At 45.3% G+C, this 19836-nt stretch overlaps 1 protein-coding gene across 1 annotated transcript in view; it reads left to right on the top strand.

Moving 5' to 3' along the window:
- Window positions 1-14592: 14592 nt before the first annotated feature.
- The window catches only part of LOC139320581 (protocadherin-23-like), a 52804-nt gene continuing 47560 nt past the window's right edge, over window positions 14593-19836 (top strand). The window contains exon 1 of the mRNA XM_070948958.1: window positions 14593-16501. Coding sequence (XP_070805059.1) covers window positions 14593-16501 — 1909 coding nt within the window. The remainder of the gene's footprint in view (window positions 16502-19836) is intronic.

The following is a 19836-nucleotide window of genomic DNA, read 5'->3' as shown; positions in this document are numbered from 1 at the left end:
CTTCGTGCCAGAATTCAATATTTATATGTTTTATGGTTTTTATGTTTTAATTTGGTCTAGTGTTTAAGGCACCAGGCTAGAAAACGGGAGAAGTGAGAAAACGGGAAAAAGTGAGTTCAAGTCCCACGTTAGCTGTGAAAGCCAGTTGGATGTCTTTGGACCAATCACTCACTCAGCCCAATCCACTTCAGAGGAATGTTGGGGGGGGAGAGGGGGAAATTGTATCAGCTATTTATTTATTTATTTATTTATTTATTTATTTATTTATTTATTTATTTATTTATTTATTTATTTATTGGTTCGATTTATATGCCGCCCTTCTCCGGAGACTCAGGGCGGCTTACAATGCGTTAAGCAATAGCCTTCATACTTTTGTATATACCTGCTTAGTAGGGCTTTCACTCCCACGCCCTAAGCGGTGTTCTTTTTTATACAAAGTCATCTTATTGCCCCCACAATCTGGGTCCTCATTTTACCTACCTCGGAAGGATGGAAGGCTGAGTCAACCTTGAGCCTGGTGAGATTTGAACTTGCAGTAATTGCAGGCAGCTGGTGTTACTTAACAGTGCTTTAGTCTGCTGCACCACCAAGGCTCTTTTTATGTTCTCCACCTTGAGCTATTTGTAAAAATAATAAAGGTAGGATGCAAACAAACGAAAACATTGTTGCATACTTAGGCCCCTAAGGCCTGGGAGGCAGGCAAGTTTTTAAAATTTCTGGAAAATCTATCATTCCAGAGAGTAGCATCAGAGAAAGCACACATCTTGTGTTGCAAAATATGGCATTGTTCTATTAAAGGGACCCCGAAAGTGGCAATGTTGAATATTTGTGTTATTATATTCCTTTGGGTCCTTGTCCTAAGAGGACACTTCCAATGATTGTTTTAGAGGATGACTTTTCACTGGCTAACCTAACTGGAGTGGTAGAATTTGCTTAATATTTCTGGATGGCACTCCCAAGAAATTCAAATTTTTCATCATCTTTTAGTGGAACTATAGTCACTGGATTTATTTTTTTAAAAAAGCGTATTTGCTCATCTGAGTGCAGACAGATCTAAAATGTGAGCAGGGTGCAGTGTTTAGCAATTCAAGTTATTTTATGCTCATTTTTTAAAAAAAATGGAAATCTCAGGAGTTGTTTTCCCCCCTTCTTTCGACAGAAAATAGAGATGTGTTTTTCCTAGTGAAATAAATACATAACAACCTGGATTTCCAATTATACCGTAAAATAGCAGGCTGTTCTAGCCTGCATATTCTGTTTCCTTCCTCTTGATACTAGCAGACGGTTGTTATGGTGCAATCTTTCTCTAAGGGTGCTCTGCTCCTCAGCCCTTATATTAGTGGATGTCTAAAGGGGACACGGTGGCTCAGTGGCTAAGATGCTGAGCTTGTCGATCGTAAGGTTGGCAGTTCAGTGGTTCGAATCCCTAAGTGCCGCGTAATGGGGTGAGCTTCCATTACTTGTCCTAGCTTCTGCCAACCTAGCAATTCAAAAGCACGTAAAAAAATGCAAGTAGAAAAATAGGGACCACCTTTGGTGGGAAGGTAACAGCGTTCCGTGCGCCTTTGCCATCTAGTCATGCCAGCCACATAAGCACGGAGACGTCTTCAGACAGCACTGGCTCTTCGGCTTTGAAACAGAGATAGGCACCGCCCCCTAGAGTCGGGAATGCCTAGCACATATGTGCGAGGGGAACCTTTACCTTTAAAAGAGTCTCCATGCAGATAGTCATGATGGCATTTCAGCATTTTTGCCTTTGTAATGTGGATTTACAGGCGGCTGTTACGTATAAGTTGGGTTGACAAAATCAGAAATGAGGAGGGGATAAGCCGCCTAGGAGAGCCAAGGGAAATCATCAAAACCATAAAAAGTAAAAGTTAGAATATTTTGGACATGTGATACAACACCCAGAAAAATACGGCATATTTTACTTAATCTTCCAAGGAAAGATTGAAGACAAATGAGGTCCAGGCAGAAGAAAAACATCATGGCTTCATAATCTAAATGACTGGTTTGGACAAAACCCCACAACACTTTTTCATGCGGCTGTTGATAAAAATAGGATTGCCAACATGACCGCCAAAGTCCGATGAAGGATATGGCACAAGAAGAAGTATAAAATATTGATTGTCATGCTCCAAACAATAATATCTCTCCTCCTATCAGTTTTATATATCACAAAAACTAGGAAAAAATTAGAAATATAAGAACAAAAGTAAATAATAGCTCAAGATAATAATAGCCCCATTTGTAATTTTGAAGAATTATTTGGTCATTCATGGAAGTGTAGCTCATTTTGTGTATCTGGAATAAGAATTATTTTTGTCTCCAAGTTTAATTAAAGATAACAATGAAATGCAAATACATTTGCATACAATAACATCTTTAGCTAGCACACAAAGTTCCTTTGCATTAGAAAAACAAATAAGCATCTTGATCCTAAACACATTTCTTTGAAAGCTAATCCCATTATACATGCCAGAATTCTTCCAAGTAAGAATGATTTAGCCAGCATCTCCAATCACAGCAAATCTCATTAGCCTCTGCTTGCAGAATACACCTGCAGTTAGAAAGGAATGGCTGTCATTAACACTCAATCAACTTCAAAGTAGTTTGAATACTTATTTTAATGCAAATGTTGATGGTAAATAGTCTTCTGACTTGGACATTTGAAAGTTTATGCTAAACTGGTTATCTACTGGTATTTGACTCAATATGGAATGATAATTACATGGCATTTACCTTTCTTTTTTTTCATATCCAGTATATAGAGCCGAGGTGGTGCAGTGGTTAGGGTGCAGTATTGCAGCTACTTCAGCTGACGTTCAGCTGAATCTCACCGGCTCAAGGATGACTCAGCCTTCCATCCTTCCGAGGTGGGTAAAATGAGGACCCAGATTGTTAGGGGGCAATATGCTATTTAGTTTACTGTCTTTGGTGTAAGCCGCCCAGAGTCCTCGGAGAGTGGGCGGCATAGAAATATGAACAATAAAATAATAAATAAATAAATAAATAAATAAATAATAATAAATAATAGTTGTGATAGATCGTGAACAAAATACTAAATAATCAAAGTTTTGGCATCACCACAATTGGCTTTTATGTAAGCCATGAAGGAGATTGGAGCTGAGATTTGTCTTAAATTGGCAACACATTCAGCATTATTTTAAGACTTGGGGAATGAGCTAAAAGCCATTTTAAAAGCAAGTAATAGTTCCAATTTCCTGAAAATAAGTTAATGTGATGGAGTATTTGTTCTCTTAATCTACTAAGATTTGAAAGAGAAAGAAAAAAACCTATTTTTAATCAACTACAGATTTGCAGGCACTTTTCATATTTTTTTTTGAAAAAAGAAAACATCTGCCCTATTATCTTAATGCTCTTTACATTCTTTTCTACTTTTTGGTCAAAACTAAGATTTATATGATCCAAGAACAGGCAGCTAAGATAGCACCACAACAAAGGTAGTGTTAATTTAAAACTTTGCTTCCATCTTTCTTTTGCTGATTTTCCAATAACTTTTTAAAAAGGCATAGTACTTGGAAGACCTGGGTTATGTCACAAAATACATTTCTCTAAATTAATGTAATACAATCCACATAGTAAAAATGTATTTTCCAACACATTAAAAAAAAAAAATCTTGGAGAGTGCCAAATTCTCATAGATGACAAAGTATGGTATGACACTATTGTTGGTGAGTACTACTAATTATCTAAAAGGAGTTACTTCTGACAAGAAAATTGCACACTTTTCAAATTAGAATGGGGGAAAGGGGAAGGGGAAGTACAAGGTTATTTCTTCTTGATCTGATCCTAATCCATAAAATTTGGCAGACAAAGTGAATGTAATGGAAACGGTGAGAAAATGCAGCCATGTAACAGAGGCACCATTGAGAATGTTTTAACAAACTCCATCCGTTTGGTTTGGTGGCCTCAGATAGAAGGACCATACAGACAGTGGTGAAGACAGTGAAGATTATAGGAAGCTTGCTTCCCATTATTCAGGATACTGCTTGTAAGCACTATGTGCTTAGAGCTCAAAGCATTGTTAGAGACCCCACACACCCACTTTATGGACTGCTTCTGTTGCTCCCCTCTGGGAGGCGGTTTCAAAGTATTTCTAGCAGGACTACCAGATTCTGTAACAGCGTTGTTCCTTATGCCAACCATCTGGTACACTCACAAGATTAGTTTTTCTTGTCATGTACATGTATACATCCAAACTAGACTTCTTGTTTTTCTGCGTCCTATATATGGGTATATAAATAATTTTGTATTTATTTATTTTGTCATGTTTATGTAGTATATATTGGAGGTAGTGACCCTTTGAGAGCGGTATGCAACAAAATTTCATTTTAATGTATGCTGATTAGTGTATATTCAAATTGACAAAGTTATTCTAAGTCTAGGATACATATAGGCATAGGGTGTGGAAGGTTACAATAGAAAAATACAGGTAGTGTATTTCCTTTCCTTTCCTTTCTTTTTCTCTTTCCTTTTCCTTTTGCTTTTGGACTTTATTCCCTGGCAAACTATTCAAAAGTAAAATGTGCCTCTCGGACTTAAAAAAAAATCTGTACACCCTCAATCTAAAATCAGATCCTGCACAATGTCACATCATTTGCTGTGTTCGATGGAGCACTTATCATCTGCAGCTGTTTTTAAGAAACCTAGTCTGATCATAGTGACTCAACCTCAGATAATATTCATGGGATTGTGATGGTATGATTTATGCAAATCTGATTTTCTTTAAAAGATCCAGATGGTTCTAATTGCTACTGGGGTGCAAATTTTCCCATAGATTTAAAAGACAGCTATTTGAACTATAAATTGATTTGGAGCTGGAATCAAATGACTGATCTGCAAAATTCTAAATCTAATCAGACTACCTCCGGTGTGTGAAAGAGAGAGAGAGAGAGAGAGAGAGAGAGAGAGAGAGAGAGAGAGAGAGAGAGGGAGGAAGAGAGAGAGAGAGAGGGAGGGAGGGAGGGAGGAAGAAAGCAGGTCTTTCTGTGAAGAATATCTCAACTCTAAACTCCCTTCCAGGGACGCGGTGGCTCAGTGGCTAAGATGCTGAGCTTGTCGATCGAAAGGTCGGCACTTCAGCGGTTCGAATCCCTAGTGCCGCGTAATGGGGTGAGCTCCTGTTACTTGGTCCAGCTTCTGCCAACCTAGCAGTTTGAAAGCAGGTAAAAAATGCAAGTAGAAAAATATGGACCACCTTTGGTGGGAAGGTAACAGTGTTCCGTGCGCCTTTAGCGTTTAGTCATGCAGGCCACATGACCACGGAGACGTCTTCAGACAGTGCTGGCTCTTCGGCTTTGAAATGGATATGAGCACCGCCCTCTCGAGTCCGGAATGACTAGCACATATGTGCGAGGGGAACCTTTCTTTTTAAACTCCCTTCCTTTCACCCTTCTCCAACTATCCTAAACTGGTTAAAACAACAGAAAAAAGAAAAACTTAAAAAAACCCAAACCACTGCTTTTTATTGTTCTATTGAAGTGCAGTTGCTTTTTCTTTTTACCTAACAATTGTTAGCGACATGGTTTCCATTAAATTGAAAATGTGTATAATAAGAATTACCACCATCCCCAATTCTGATTTCATGTTGCATTCCCTATTTGCATGATCCAAGGAGAAAGCAGAGCTAATTTAAAGTATTACAGATACTTTTAAGTATCTGTACAGATAAGTCCCAAATGCTTTGAAGATCTTTCTGGAATCAAAACCGAAGCACTGAACATTACGTATGATTTAAGAGTTTAGTTCTGGAACTGAAATGTACCAATATCTATAACTTTTGCCTTATGCTTTGCTTAAAACAGTCAAATTAAGATGGATTTAGAAAATAAAAGCTGTCATATTTTTCCCTAGTTCTATGCTAGAAATAACCTACATGATTGCTGGGGATCATTTATTTCTATGGGAGATCAACCATCACTTCTGATCCCAGCCTTGGTGGGACTAGAAACCTCTAAGGACCCTTCCAGCTCTGTGATTCTGTGTTCTGTTGTTTTGCTCTTTTATTCAGATATTTTTTACCTTATTGTACTAATATTTATATACACACACAGATAGGGGAAAGAGATCTTTTGGAATTTGAGGTGGTTTTTTTTAAAAAAATATTTTTTAGCTTAGCAGGTTATTTTACACTCTCTCCTCCCTTTTAAAAGTGGCATTTCTTCATTTTGTTATCGAATTTCAGTTCTTCAAATTAGGTCCTGGGGTGTAAATGTAGGACTATGGAGGCACATATTGCATGGCTAATAGACTGCCCATCATTGATACTACAGCATTTTTTCATTTCATTTTTCATTTCATTTGATTTATATACCGCCCTACTCCCGAAGGGCTCAGGGCGGTGAACAGCCACAAGATAAAACATATAAATACAAAATTTAAAGTAAAGTAAAACCGAATTAAACAATTTAGCCCAAGACAGATTTAAAACACCCCAATAATTTAAAACAGATTAAAATTTACATTTTAAAAAGGGAAAAAGGGGAAAAGATTAGGCCAGACCAGCCTGATGGAATAAAAAGGTCTTAAGAGCGCGGCGGAAGGTGCGCAGATCCAGGATCCTCCGTATCTCCAGGGGGAGCTCATTCCAGATAGTAGGTGCCCCCACAGAGAAGGCTCTCCCCCTGGGGGCCGCCAGTCGACATTGTTTGGCCGAAGGCACCCGGAAGAGCCCCTCTCTATGAGAGCGTACCGGCCGGTGGGAGGCTATTGGTGACAGCAGGCGGTCCTGTAGATAACCAGGTCCTAAGCCATGGAGCGCTCTAAAGGTGGTAACCGAAACCTTGAAGCGCACCCGGAAGACCACCAGGAGCCAGTGCAGCTTGCACAGGAGAGGTGTTACATGGGAACACCATGTCGCTCCCATAACCACCTGCGCGGCCGCACTCTGCGCCAGTTGGAGCCTCCGGGTGCTCCTCAAGGGGAGCCCCATGTAGAGAGCGTTGCAATAGTCCAGGTGGGAAGTGACGAGGGCATGAGTGACCGTGAGTAAGGAGTCCCGATCCAGAAAGGGACGCAACTGGATCTGTTAAATGTGTTCGAGGATCGTGCCCAATAACTCCATAGACAAGTTCTTAGTGAATCAATTATCTTTTATTGATCATACATCTTAACTTTGCAGGTACAGATCTGGAAGTGTTGCAGGACCGCATGGCTGACCCTTAAGTACCCCTGGGGCGTGGCTAAGGTAAGGAGGGGTTATTGGGCTAGGGTGGACCTTGGGGGCTGGCTTGTCCAGCCCCCCCGCTTCCAGCTCTGGGTCAGAGGCAAGGCATTTATTTATGACAAAACCCCCTCTAAATGCCTGGCCGAGATGTTTCTGCGTTGTGTGTGACTGAGGTGTCCTTTTTAGTAGAACGCCTAATTTTGATGTGAGATACGTGTGCTGTTTATTTTGCAATGGCTTTGTTAGAATGTCTGCTGTTTGCTCTTCCGTGTCACAGTGTATAACCTTCACAAATCCTATGTTCGCGAACTGTCTAACGTGCTTATATTTTATGTCGATATGCCTCGACCTTTGACCCACCGCTTCAGCCTTAGATATTTCCATGGCAGCTTTGTTGTCCTCGTGCATGATGATGGGGTAGCTTGGCTCGGCCCATATGTCAGCGAGAAGGTCATCAAACCAGACCAGGTTGTCGGCGGCTTTGGACAAGCAGATATATTCGGCCTCCGTGGTGGATGTGGCTACCAGGTCTTGCTTGCCTGTATACCAATGAACTGGGCTGTTGTTTAGAAAAAATATGTAACCTGAAGTACTCCTTCTGCACTTTACATCCCCAGCCCAGTCAGCGTCAGCGTAACACGTGAGTGTGGGTGTTGTGGTGTTCTCGGGCTCTAATGACAGGCAAGCCTCAGAGGTTTGCTTTAGATATCTTAGTACTCTTTTGATGGCCTCCCAGTGGTACACGGTGGGCTTCCCCACATGCCTTGACAGTAAATTAACTGGTAGTGCGATGTCTGGCCTGGTCCAGTTTGCAATGTATAGTAGAGAGCCTATGGTGGACCTGTATAATGTATTGTCCTCGAACGCCTCAGCCTCATTATACATGTCCTTTAGAAAATCTGGTTGCATTGGCGTTTCACACCCCTTGGCGTTTGCCATGTTGCATTTATGAACTAGTTCCAAAATTTTATCTTTCTGTGACAGTTGAAAGCCCTTGTTTGTTTTCGTGATTTGCACCCCCAAGTATTTGTCTACTTTGCCCAATACTTTTAGTGTAAAATGTTTTCCTAGTTCATTTGCGAAGTTACTACATTTGCTGGCTTGATCACTGATATATAATATATCGTCTACGTATATCAAAACATATTCGAGGGAGTTGTCCGACTTCTTGGTAAAAAAACAGTTGTCGGCTGAAGTGGCTAAGAACCCCATGGATTTTAATGTCTTGGATAGGCACTCATACCAACGCTTCCCTGATTGTTTGAGTCCATACAAGCTTCGGTTTAAAATCCAGGTTTCCCCCTTTTTGGTACTTTGGCTGGGTGGCGCTTTCACATATATCTCCTTGTCGAGTTCAGCGTGCAGGTAAGCGGTTTGCACGTCGAACTGGTGCACTTCTAATCCTAGCAGTGATGCGATTACGAGTGCACACTTCACACTCTCGGCCCTGACCGTGGGGGAGTATGTTTCCGTGTAGTCATCAGGGTATTTCTGGGCGAATCCCTGAGCCACCAGCCTTGCTTTGTAGAGTGTTTTGTTTCCCTCTAGGGTTTTAACCTTGTAGACCCACCTGGTGCCTATGGTTGTCTTTCCTGTTGGGACTTTAGAGGGAGTGTATACTTTTAGTTCTCTCAAGCTATCCATTTCCCTTTCCATGGCCTGTTCCCATTTTTCTCTCTCCTCATTTGGCAACCTCAGTACGTCCTCATACGTGTTGGGGGTTAGTTGGTTATTATGTAGGGATAGTATGTAGTCCCCTAACCTTTCTGGCCTCTTGCCCCTGTTTGTCCTGACTGGCCTGTCAGGGGGTGTTTCTGTGTCATGCATGTACCTAGCTTCCTTCTCGGAGAGTGAGTCTACTTTAATGATCGGGTGGTTTTCCTTCCATCCCTTCACTGATATTTCCTGTCCCTTGGGTTTGTTTTTCCTCTGTTCAGTGTCCCTCTCTGCTTGGCGTTTCATTTCTTTTTGCTCATCCCCTGGTCCGTCCTTGTTAAGGGACACCTCGTTGAGGTGTATTTTAGACCAGTTAGCGTTTTCGTGAAAAACAGCTGTTCGTGATATCACGAAATTGTTGCTATTGTCTATGAACCTGTATCCCTTCGTCCCTGGTTCATAGCCCATGAACCTCAGCCTCCTGGATACCCTGTCTCCCTTACGCCTGAGTTGCTTGGGTATATGTACATCTGCTGTAACCCCGAATATGTGTAAGTGTGACACCTGTGGTTTCCTTTGGTACATTAGTTCATATGGGGTTTTATTTAGTACGCTGGACCACAGTCTATTTAAAGTATAGTTTGAATAAATGAGTGCTTCGGACCAGAAATGCTGCCCTAGGCCGGCATCGTCTAATGCGCACCTCATCATGGTCTGTAGCGTTCCGTTTTTTCGTTCCGCCACGCCATTTTGAAAAGCGGAAAATGGCGAAGTTGTGTAGTGGACCATCCCGCGTGCCTTTAACCATCGCGAGAAGTCGCTTGATAAGAATTCGGACCCCCGGTCTGTCATTATTTGTCTGATTTTGGTGTTGTGTTGTGTCTCTACCCTTGCATAGAATTCCTTAAATTTTTGAAAAACCTCACTTTTGTGTTTTAGGGTGTACACGAAGCCATAGCGGCTAAAGTCATCCACTATGGTGAGGAAGTACCTCTTCCTGTATTTGATGGAGGGCCTTAGTGGTCCAACTAGGTCCATATGCACAAGTTGAAAAATCGAATTAGTTGTGCGTACTGACTTCTTGGGCCTTGGTTTGGTTTTTAATTTGGAGCCCTTACAAATAGAACACTCGAGATAGTTCTCACAATCCTTTATTTTTACACCTTCAGAACATTCCAACATTTTCTGCACTACGGGGAAACTAATGTGTCCTAGTTTCCTGTGCAATAGATGAGCACAGTTGTCATGCATTGGTTTCCCTATCATAGGTTTTTCCTTTCTAGGTGTCCCCCGTTTACTTGGTTCATCAGTGGTGTGGGTGAGCTCAACCCCCTCTACTTCCCCACTTGCGTTGTCTGCGCTATTGGGACTGGCCTCTTGGTGACTGTTCACTTCTGGTTGAGTGCTCTTAATTGGGTGGAAGAATGGTAGTTCCCCACAGACTATTACTTTTCCTATCCCTTTACCCCCTCTGGTTATCTGTGCCTTTCCTTCTTTGAAAATCACCTCAACATTGTTATCCTTGCTTAGTTTTAGGGTGGCAAGGATATTATATGGTATACTTGGGACTAGAAGTACTCCACGCACCGTACCTATCCCTGGTACGTATGCATTACCTTTGCCTGTCACTTGTACGTTATTTTGGTTAGCCACTTTCACTACAAAGCTTTCTCCCGTGAAAGAGGTTAGTAGGTTGCGATCATGTGTGGTGTGGTTTGTGGCTCCTGAGTCCAGCAGCCATGTGCCTTCCTCCCTGCCTTGGCATACGTGTCGTGCTTGGTCCCCTATGCCATATAGGGATCCGGTGTGACTTTCCCTGGAACTGTCCCTGTGGTCTCTCCTGTCTCTAGGGCTAGGTGAGTCCCTACGCCTGTGCCTGGCCTCTGGTGAGCGTCCGCTAGTATGCCTGGTCCTTTGTTCTAGTCTATCTCTCCTATGCATCCTGTCACCTGTATTTTTGGGGCAGTCCCTCTTGTAATGGTTTCTTGACCCACATGTATAGCACTCTGTGTTGCTCTGGCTCCTGCCCTGTGGCTCAACTTTTCTGCTGGGTCTCTGCTCCCTGCGGCTTAGGGAGCGTTCCTTTCTGATGCAATCTTCAGATATTAGTTTACTCGTTAGTAAGTCAAGTGAGAGCCTCCCTGTCCCTAGGTTGTCTATCTGCGTAATAAATGTGTCCCAACTGGGGTCTAGGGAATTCACTATGATACTTATCATGGTCCTCTCGCTTATGACCTCCCCCCTTTGTGTCAGCTGGGTTCTAGTATTATTTAGTGATAGTAAATGCTCGCTCATGGGTGTCCCTGCCTTGAGTTTTGTGGCATAGAATTCCCTGGATAGCCTGGTGGTGCTGGCAACACTTTGGCAGTAAAACAGTTTGTGCATTCTTTGTATTATCTCTAATGCAGTTAGGTGGTGACCAATGCTGGGGTAAATACTGGGGGTAATGCTAGCTATGACAATGCAATAAGCCTTGTGGTGGATGCAATCCAGTTCAAAAGTCCAGGGTTTTTCTGGGGGGTCAGTAATCATGGATAGCAGGTCTTCTTTAAGTAGGGTGCCCTGGAGTTGTTGATTCCAGTCTAGGAAATTTTCCCCATCTAGCCTCAGTTTTGGAAAATCACTGGGTAAATTCCCTGAATTGTAAGTTAAATTACTTACATTGTGTCGCTGTCCATGGTTCCTCACATAAGGATACTCGCAATAAGGCAGGGGAACGACTGTGGCAAGTCTGAACTGACTTGTCTCTATGTGCCTGCGTCGGTGTAGCTCTATGTCTTGTTCCGTTTCTCTTACAGGGGCGCGCTGCGCATGCGTGAAGTTCATTTCTCCCCAGTCGTCGTGGAGTGAGGAGCTCGTCCATGCTGCTCCCGGATGAAGGCCCCAATCTTCCGGATGGGCCTTCAGCTCCTCTCCGGTTGGGCTTGCCTGCTCGGGATCGTCGTAGATCGCCGCCTGGAGTCTCGGAGAGCGGTGAGGATCGCCGATGGACGTTGGGAGTCCCGTTGTGGCCGCGAATGGTCCCGGTCGGCCCGGTCTCGCGCGGGTGCCGCCTGTGGGTGTCGGGCCGATCCCCCTGCCCGCCGATGGACGTCCTCTGCCTGTGGATGGCCTCGCGGTCCACGGATCTGGTCCCGGTCGTCGGTCCGGTGAGTAATCCCACCGCCCTTGGTGTCTCGTTTTTGCGTGTGGGTCCCTCAGGGGCTCTGGGTGGTCCTGGTCCCACGCGATGGTGGTCGCCTTCCCGGGGTGGGCATCGGCGCCGGCCCACGTCGCGCTGGGGTCCCTTTTATTTTTCGGCCTGGCACCGGGGTCTGCGGTTTGTATTTTTACCTTGTCCCCTAGGGCCGCGGCGATTAGTTCGATGGCCTTATTGATCTCGGGCTCGGTAGGTGAGCTTGTAGGTTTGGGTTTTGGGTCTTTTTGTTTTTTGTGATATTTTTGGTCGGTAGTTTTGGAGTAGGCCCCGATTCCCGCCGCGGAATTTGAATCTCGGGAGTCTATTGGTGGATGGTCGGCCATTTTTGATGACGCCGCCTTCCAAGATGGCCGCCGTGAAAAGGGCGCGAAGCCTCCTTCGGCCTTTGCGGTAGGTTTTTGGTGGGGGAAATTTTCCCTTACCGGGTCTCCTTCGCTGTGACCGGATTCGTCCTCATCTTCCTCACTCGCTGCTTCGCAGCCTTCGATCAGGCTTCGGAGTTCCGCGATGAGGTCGTTGTTACTTTGTGATGAATCTATCAGCTCGAGGAGTTTTTCTTTCAGGTGATGCATCTCCTCCTTTGAGGTTTCGTGCTTCGTCCACCCCTTGTTGCTCCTGGCCGGGGTGGATGGGTGATGGAGTAGGCCGCTTTTCTCTGGTGCCTCTCCTTGCGTGGTTTCGGGTTGAGCAGGCCGTTCTGCCATCTTCTTGGTGAATGCCCTGGTATTCACCCTGTCTGTCGTGGTCCCTTGCATGCTGCGGAGTATTAGGATTGGGCTATCAAACCATCCTCTGCTACCATATTGTTAAATGTGTTCGAGGATCGTGCCCAATAACTCCATAGACAAGTTCTTAGTGAATCAATTATCTTTTATTGATCATACATCTTAACTTTGCAGGTACAGATCTGGAAGTGTTGCAGGACCGCATGGCTGACCCTTAAGTACCCCTGGGGCGTGGCTAAGGTAAGGAGGGGTTATTGGGCTAGGGTGGACCTTGGGGGCTGGCTTGTCCAGCCCCCCCGCTTCCAGCTCTGGGTCAGAGGCAAGGCATTTATTTATGACAGGATCGGGACTCCTTGCATCTATCCCAGAACTAGCAAAATATTTTGAATTTCCCATCCTGGATTCCAAAATCAAGTATAATACTTCTTAAAAGGTAACCTTATATTCTAATTTGGGTTGTACTCCTGGTGATTTCATGGAGGTGTCCTTCAACAAAATAATAATAGTATTATAGGACTAAGAGTTTGAGCTAGGGGTGAATCCAGCAGGTTCTGGAGAATCGGTAGTGGAAATTTTGAGTAGTTCGGAGAACTGGCAAATACCACCTCTGGCTAGCCCCAGAGTGGGGTGGGAATGGAAATTTTGCAATATCCTTCCTCCAGGAGTGGGGAGGGAATGGAGATTTTGCAGTATTCTTTCCCTGGAGTGGGGTGGGAATGGAGATTTTATAGTATCCTTCCGCTGCACGCCCAAGCCATGCCCACAGAATCAGTAGTAAAAACATTTGGATTTCATCACTGGTTTGAGCTATATATTGGAAGGCACAAGGCTGACTCTTCTGCTGTGAAGTGATCTTATGTAAGACTTCAGTCTAGAGTAGAAGATGTAATAATTTTTATTTGTTATAAAAGTACTTGTTATAAGAGTAAAATCAGATAAAACAAACAAAACATTTTAAAGTCCTGAAAGCATTATAAAAACGTTTTTTATTACTGTGAATTATCTATTTACTAAGTACTGGACATACATATCAAACATGTACAGGTTATCGTAGATTTCTATAAAACATATATACATCCCCTGCTCGTCATTCTTTCTAATTATGATATTCATTCCTCATTTAGCTTTTACATATCATCACTCAAAACCATAGTTTTGGAGACTTCCACGTTTTGCAAAGATAAAGTAAAAAAAGAAAGAAACAGAAAGAGCTGCTAAGATGAGGGGAGCATCTCAAAATTAATTCAGCAAGGACTACTGAGGATTGGCTTAAAATAGTTTAAAGTGACAAAAAGAAAAGATGTAAGTCAGAGATTAGAATCCTGAACAATAGTATTCCACCATATAAATTGCACGACAGTATGCTTTAGCAAGCTGTGCTGTATAACTTCCTTCGAAAGGTGGGAGGCCAAGAGGAATTAAAAATGAATTAAAATAAAATCTTAATCTTGTTTTCAAAGTTAGCTGGGTACATAGTGCGCAGCAAGGGTGCTATAGGCTGGTTAATTGGGGCTAAGTCCCATGCTACCCACTTGCCCACACCCCCACCATCACATGGGGTAGTGGGGGTGTGTTAGCATCTCAGAGGTGCCTGGGTAAGGCTGCTGCAGCATCAGAAACAAGGAGTCACGTCGGGAGAGAGGCAAGGGAGATGTCCTGCCCACTGGCGCCTGGCATCGGTGCCTCTTAGCCCAAGTTTTATGGATGAACGCAGTCTGACTGCACTCAGTCTAGGCTACAAGGAGGGCTGAGAGAGCGTGGAAGAGGAAAGGACTAAGGAGAAGCTCTGGTCAGTCTGACTTGGCTGAGCTACAAGGGCTCCTATGGGCAGAGTGTTTAACGCACCAGCTTCGGGCAAAGAGATCGAGGAGAGCATGGAGCTCCGGTGTCTCGCCTTGAAGATGAGGAAGAGACGGAGGAAGCTGAGGGGGCGACCGGCCCTTAAGCCGTGGATCGCCGGGAGATGGCCGATCCCACTGTGGTTCTGCCTATGCATCGCGGGGGAGTGTTCAGCCCAGGTGTACCACCTCAGCTTGGGAGTGGAGGAAGAGCTGCCGGCAGACACTCTGGTGGGGGACATCAGCGCAGGGCTGCCCCCCGGGGAAGCCCACCCCGGTGGGTTTTTCTTATCGGAAGGCAGCGGGGAGTCCGCCCTGTTCGCGGATTTCCACGTGCACACCGACACCGGCCTCATCCTGACCGCCAGGCCCCTGGACCGCGAGCGGACGGCGCGCTACAGCTTCGCGGCGGCCACGCCGAGAGGGGCGATCTTGCAGGTGGAAATCGCCGTCGCCGACGTGAACGACCACGCTCCCCGCTTCCCTCAGGATTTGGCGCATCTCGGCGTCTCCGAGCTCAGCCCGCCCGGCAGCGCTTTCCGCTTGCCCGCCGCGCGCGATCCCGACGAGGGAAGCTTCGGCCTCCAAGGCTACTCCTTGCTGCCGTGGGGTCAGGACGGCTCGGCGGAGGAGGAAGAAGCTCCGTTTTTCCAGGTGCGCTACGGCGCTCCCTCGGACCCTCTGGAGCTGCTCTTGCTGAGACGGCTGGATCGGGAGCAGGCGGCTACCCATCGGTTGCTGGTCGAGGCTTGGGACGGCGGCAGCCCTCGCCGGAGCGGACGCCTCGGGGTAGAGATCCAAGTGCTGGATGAAAACGACAACGCTCCCGCTTTCGGGCAACGCGAGTATCGCGCCCGCCTGCGGGAAGACGCGCCGGCGGGAACCTCCGTGTGTCGGGTTTGCGCCACCGACCCGGATCTGGGTGTCAACGGGGAGGTGCGTTACGCTCTCAGCCGCCGCCAGGGAGACTCCTCCGCGGAGATTTACTTCGAGGTGGGCGAGCGCAGCGGGTTACTCCGTTTGCGCCGGCCGCTGGATCGCGAGCTGCGCGCCAGCCACCGCCTGGCTGTGGAAGCTCGCGACGGCGGCGCCCAGCCCGAAATGGCCACCGCCTGGGTCTCCGTGGAAGTCCTCGACGTGAACGACAACCCGCCGGTCATTCGGTTGCTCTACCTCACCGAGGCCGGCGCCAAAATCTCCGAAGGGGCGCGGTCGGGGGACTACGTAGCCCGCGTGTCCGTCTCCGACCCCGACGAACAGCCGGGAGGAAGAGGAGGCGGCGTGACGCTGAGCCTGGAAGGCGGCGAAGGCGCCTTTTCACTGCGGCGCTCTGGCGACGGCGGCGTCTATTTCCTATGCGTCGACGGTCCCTTAGACCGGGAGACCCGTCAGGCTTACGAGCTCCGCTTGACGGCCGTCGATGCCGGCGTCCCGCCGCTCTCCTCCCGCCACGTGCTGGCCTTCCGCGTGGCCGACCGAAACGACCAGGCTCCCGCCTTCGCCCAGCCTCGCTACCGCGCCACCGTCTCCGAAGCCGCCTCGCCCGGCGCGGTGGTCTTGCGCCTCAGCGCTTCGGATGCCGACGAGCCGGGCTCTCGCAACAGCCAGGTGCGCTACGCCTTGGCTCCCTCTCAGCCTCACGGCGCGCTTTTCCACCTCGACCCGCTCAGCGGCGTCCTGAGTCTCCGAGCCGCGTTGGATCGCGAGCGGGAAGCGCTGGTGCAGCTATGGGCGCTGGCCCGGGACTTGGGCGCGCCGCCTCTGTCTGCGTCGTGCCTGGTGAGCGTCGCCGTCGCGGATGCCAACGACAACGAACCCGTCTTCAAACGCCAAGTCTACAACGTGAGCCTGGCTGAACACTCCGAGGTCGGCTACTGCCTCTTGCAGGTAACTGGCCGGGGAGGAGGAGCAACCTCTTGTAGGTAGAGCACAAGGAGTGGTGAAATCCATTTTTTTTTACTACCGGTTCTGTGGGCGTGACTTGGTGGGTGTGGCTTGGTGGGCATGGCAGGGGAAGGATACTGCAAAATCTCCATTCCCTCCTCACTCCTGGGAGAAGGATATTGCAAAATCTTCATTCCCACTCCACTCCAGGGGAAGGATACTGCAAAATCCCCCATTCCCTCCTCACTCCTGGGAGAAGGATATTGCAAAATCTCCATTCCCACTCCACTCCAGGGGAAGGATACTGCAAAATCTCCATTCCCTCCTCACTCCTGGGAGATGGATATTGCAAAATCTCCATTCCCACTCCACTCCAGGGGAAGGATACTGCAAAATCCCCCATTCCCTCCTCACTCCTGGGAGAAGGATATTGCAAAATCTCCATTCCCACCCCACTCTAGGGCCAGCCAAAGGTGGTATTTGCCTGTTCTCCGAACTACTCAAAATTTCTGCTACCGGTTCTCCAGAACCTGCTGGATTTCACCCCTGAATGACCCCCAAATGAGCTAGTGTTTTCTGGGTTGGAGGACCAGCAAAAAAGCTGGTTTAGGTGAATTTTGCCAGGTAAAACCAGCTGGTATTTTAAAATATTCTCCTTTATTGATTTAAAATATTCCCTTCACTATCACAATTAAAAAATAGCAGAACCTTTATCAAAATACAGGTGCTAAACTAATCCAGGTGTCTATCCTTGCCTCAATAGATTGGCTGCCACTGGAAAAGTTTCTTCTCTTTGATTTGTTAAGAAACAATCCTAGGTTAGAATGGAGTTTGTTTAATTATGCTTGTGTGGATTGTAGGTACTTTTTCAGGTACTATTTAGTCTTTCATAGGTTTCCCAGATATTTTGGACAGGCAGGCTTTGTATCTGCACAGTTGTGACATTTTCTGTTTGATTCAGAGCAAGGAAGTTTAGTTGGGTTAGGCAGAACATTTTTTCCACAATATAAATGATACCAAACTGTGAAATGTTAAATGATCTCATTTAGCAGCTTCATTATAAGGAGCCCTTGTGGTCAGAATGCAGTATTGCAGGCTAACTTTGCCCATTGCCAGCAGATTGATCCTGACAAGCCTAAGGTTGACTCAGCCTTCCAACCTTCTGAGGTCGGTAAAATGAGGAGCCAAATTGTTGTGGGCAATATGCTGATTCTGTAAACTGCTCAGAGAGTGCTGTAAAGCACTGTGGAGTGGTATATATGTCTAAGTACTATTTTTATTGTTATAAAAGTTAAAAAGGGAGAAGCCTGGAATCCCCTAACATAAGTAATCACCAAGGCAATCTCTTTTTTCACAATAATAATTGGACGAAACTGCCCCCTGAAGGAGCACTTCCATTCCTTAACCCAGAGGTCTTCAAACTTGGCAGCTTTAAGACTTACGGACTTCAACTCCCAGAATTCTCCAGTCAGCATAGCTGGAGAATTCTGGGAGTTGAAGTCCACAAGTCTTAAACCTACCAAGTTTGAAGACCTCTGCCTTAATCCCATAAAGTAACTCATAGTATTAAACCTTTGAGAGAGCCAAAAAAACTAGGAGAGAGACACAATTCCTCTCCAAATCTTTACAGAAGTCATGTATAAGAGCAGCCAATGCCTTCTCAATGCTAAATCCTGCCCGAAAAGGATTCAAGTAATCCAACGTGCTCTGTAATTATCTGCCACTACTACCTCAGCAACCTTTCTTAAAAACAGAGAGGTGGAAACTGGCTAATGGTTATCTAAATTTAGATTGTTGGATCTAGGGAAGATCTCTTCAGGAAGAGTCATACCATAAATCTCTTTCAAACCTCTTCCCATAAAAAGGCAATGATAGTCTCCCAGATTCAGAGGGTCATAGTAACCCCAACACCACATGGAAATTGAGCTGGGGATGGGTGATGCGTGCAGATGGCAGAAGTTTGTTCTACAAGCTTGTTCTCTAAAGGCCAAGTTATTTAATTTGGAGAAGCTGAAGGAAGCAGAATGGTTCAGAGAACTTTTTCCAAAATTCCTCTAGTGGTGCAGAAAATAATAATCTCATGGAAGCCATCACTCTGAGAAAAAGAAAAATGATCCCTTAGAAGATATCTTTCCTAGACAGGTGTACAGATATTTTGAAAATCTATGCCTCATTGAGCGCTAATTATGTGACTGTGATCTGACTGCAACATCTGTCATTCCATTGGTCACTACAATTGATTGAACTGATATGGCTGGTTAGATGGTATGCCCTCCCTCTTTTATCTCTTCCTGTGCATCCTTCTTGAAGTTGTATTTGATGGAAGAGAAGGACCAGATAGGAACGTGGCAATCTTCAGTCAAGGTTCTATGACAACTCTTACATCAGAAGTGTGGGTTGATTAGCAAACAAGGAACAAGATGCACATGCTAATGTGGAGTGTGAGGCAGAAGACACACAGACTCCACAGGAATTTGCTTAATAGGTTGTGTGAACGAGTTGTGTGCAAACTATAGCTTATTGATTAGTGTCTTGTGTGAAACGAGTCAATTGTGGCTTTAAATAACTTCCATTAAACCCATGCTTAGTTAGATATGTAGATATGTTTTGGGTAGAGCTGCCAAAAAAAAATACTTTATATTTGTGAATAGAACAACCTTCCTTATTTTGGTACATTACTTAGATTTTCAACTATATTTCTCATAAAAACCCAACTACCAAATTCAGACACATACTGTAGAGATTATAGGTATTATATAGCTCAACCTGCCTGAAAGGCAACAGGTTAGAAAAAACTAGCACTGTATATAGAGATGAGGGAATTAAAATAAGGCATTTTTTAAAATAAATAAATAAATAAAACAAATTTCTTAGCTGATGGTAATGATCTTGAACTTTATAAATCTTTCACAAGTATTACTAGTGTCGTGGCATCCTCTTCCTCTTCAGGAGAATCTTCCGCACATTTTCTGTTCAAATGCAATTCGTATTTCTATTAATTTTCTAACATTAGAGCATACATATTAGCTGCCTTCATTTTCTTTAAACTGTGGCTTCCAAATTCTTGTCAAGTGCTGTCAGACTTCTGCATGGTAAAAGCCGGACAGCACCTGAGTAAGTGTTGTCTTACTCAAGTGCTGGTAAAAAGTTTTGCAGGTCACTAAATAGAAAAATAGATTATCATCCCTTGCCACAGATATATAGGTGACTGGATATGCTCCAATTTGTGTAGCAATGTGATCACAGCATAGAAAGCCAATTTGCTGCAGTGATTAAGGTGACCTTGAGTACTTGTTCCATTCTAGGCAAAATCCAGCTGTGTGACCTTTTTCTGTCTCTCAGTCC

The sequence above is a fragment of the Pituophis catenifer genome, unplaced genomic scaffold, assembly GCF_029215685.1.
Source record: "Pituophis catenifer annectens isolate HBS135680 unplaced genomic scaffold, rPitCat1.0.hap2 SCAF_8, whole genome shotgun sequence".
NCBI lineage: Eukaryota > Metazoa > Chordata > Lepidosauria > Squamata > Colubridae > Pituophis > Pituophis catenifer.
This window is presented reverse-complemented; position numbering and strand designations above follow the sequence as displayed.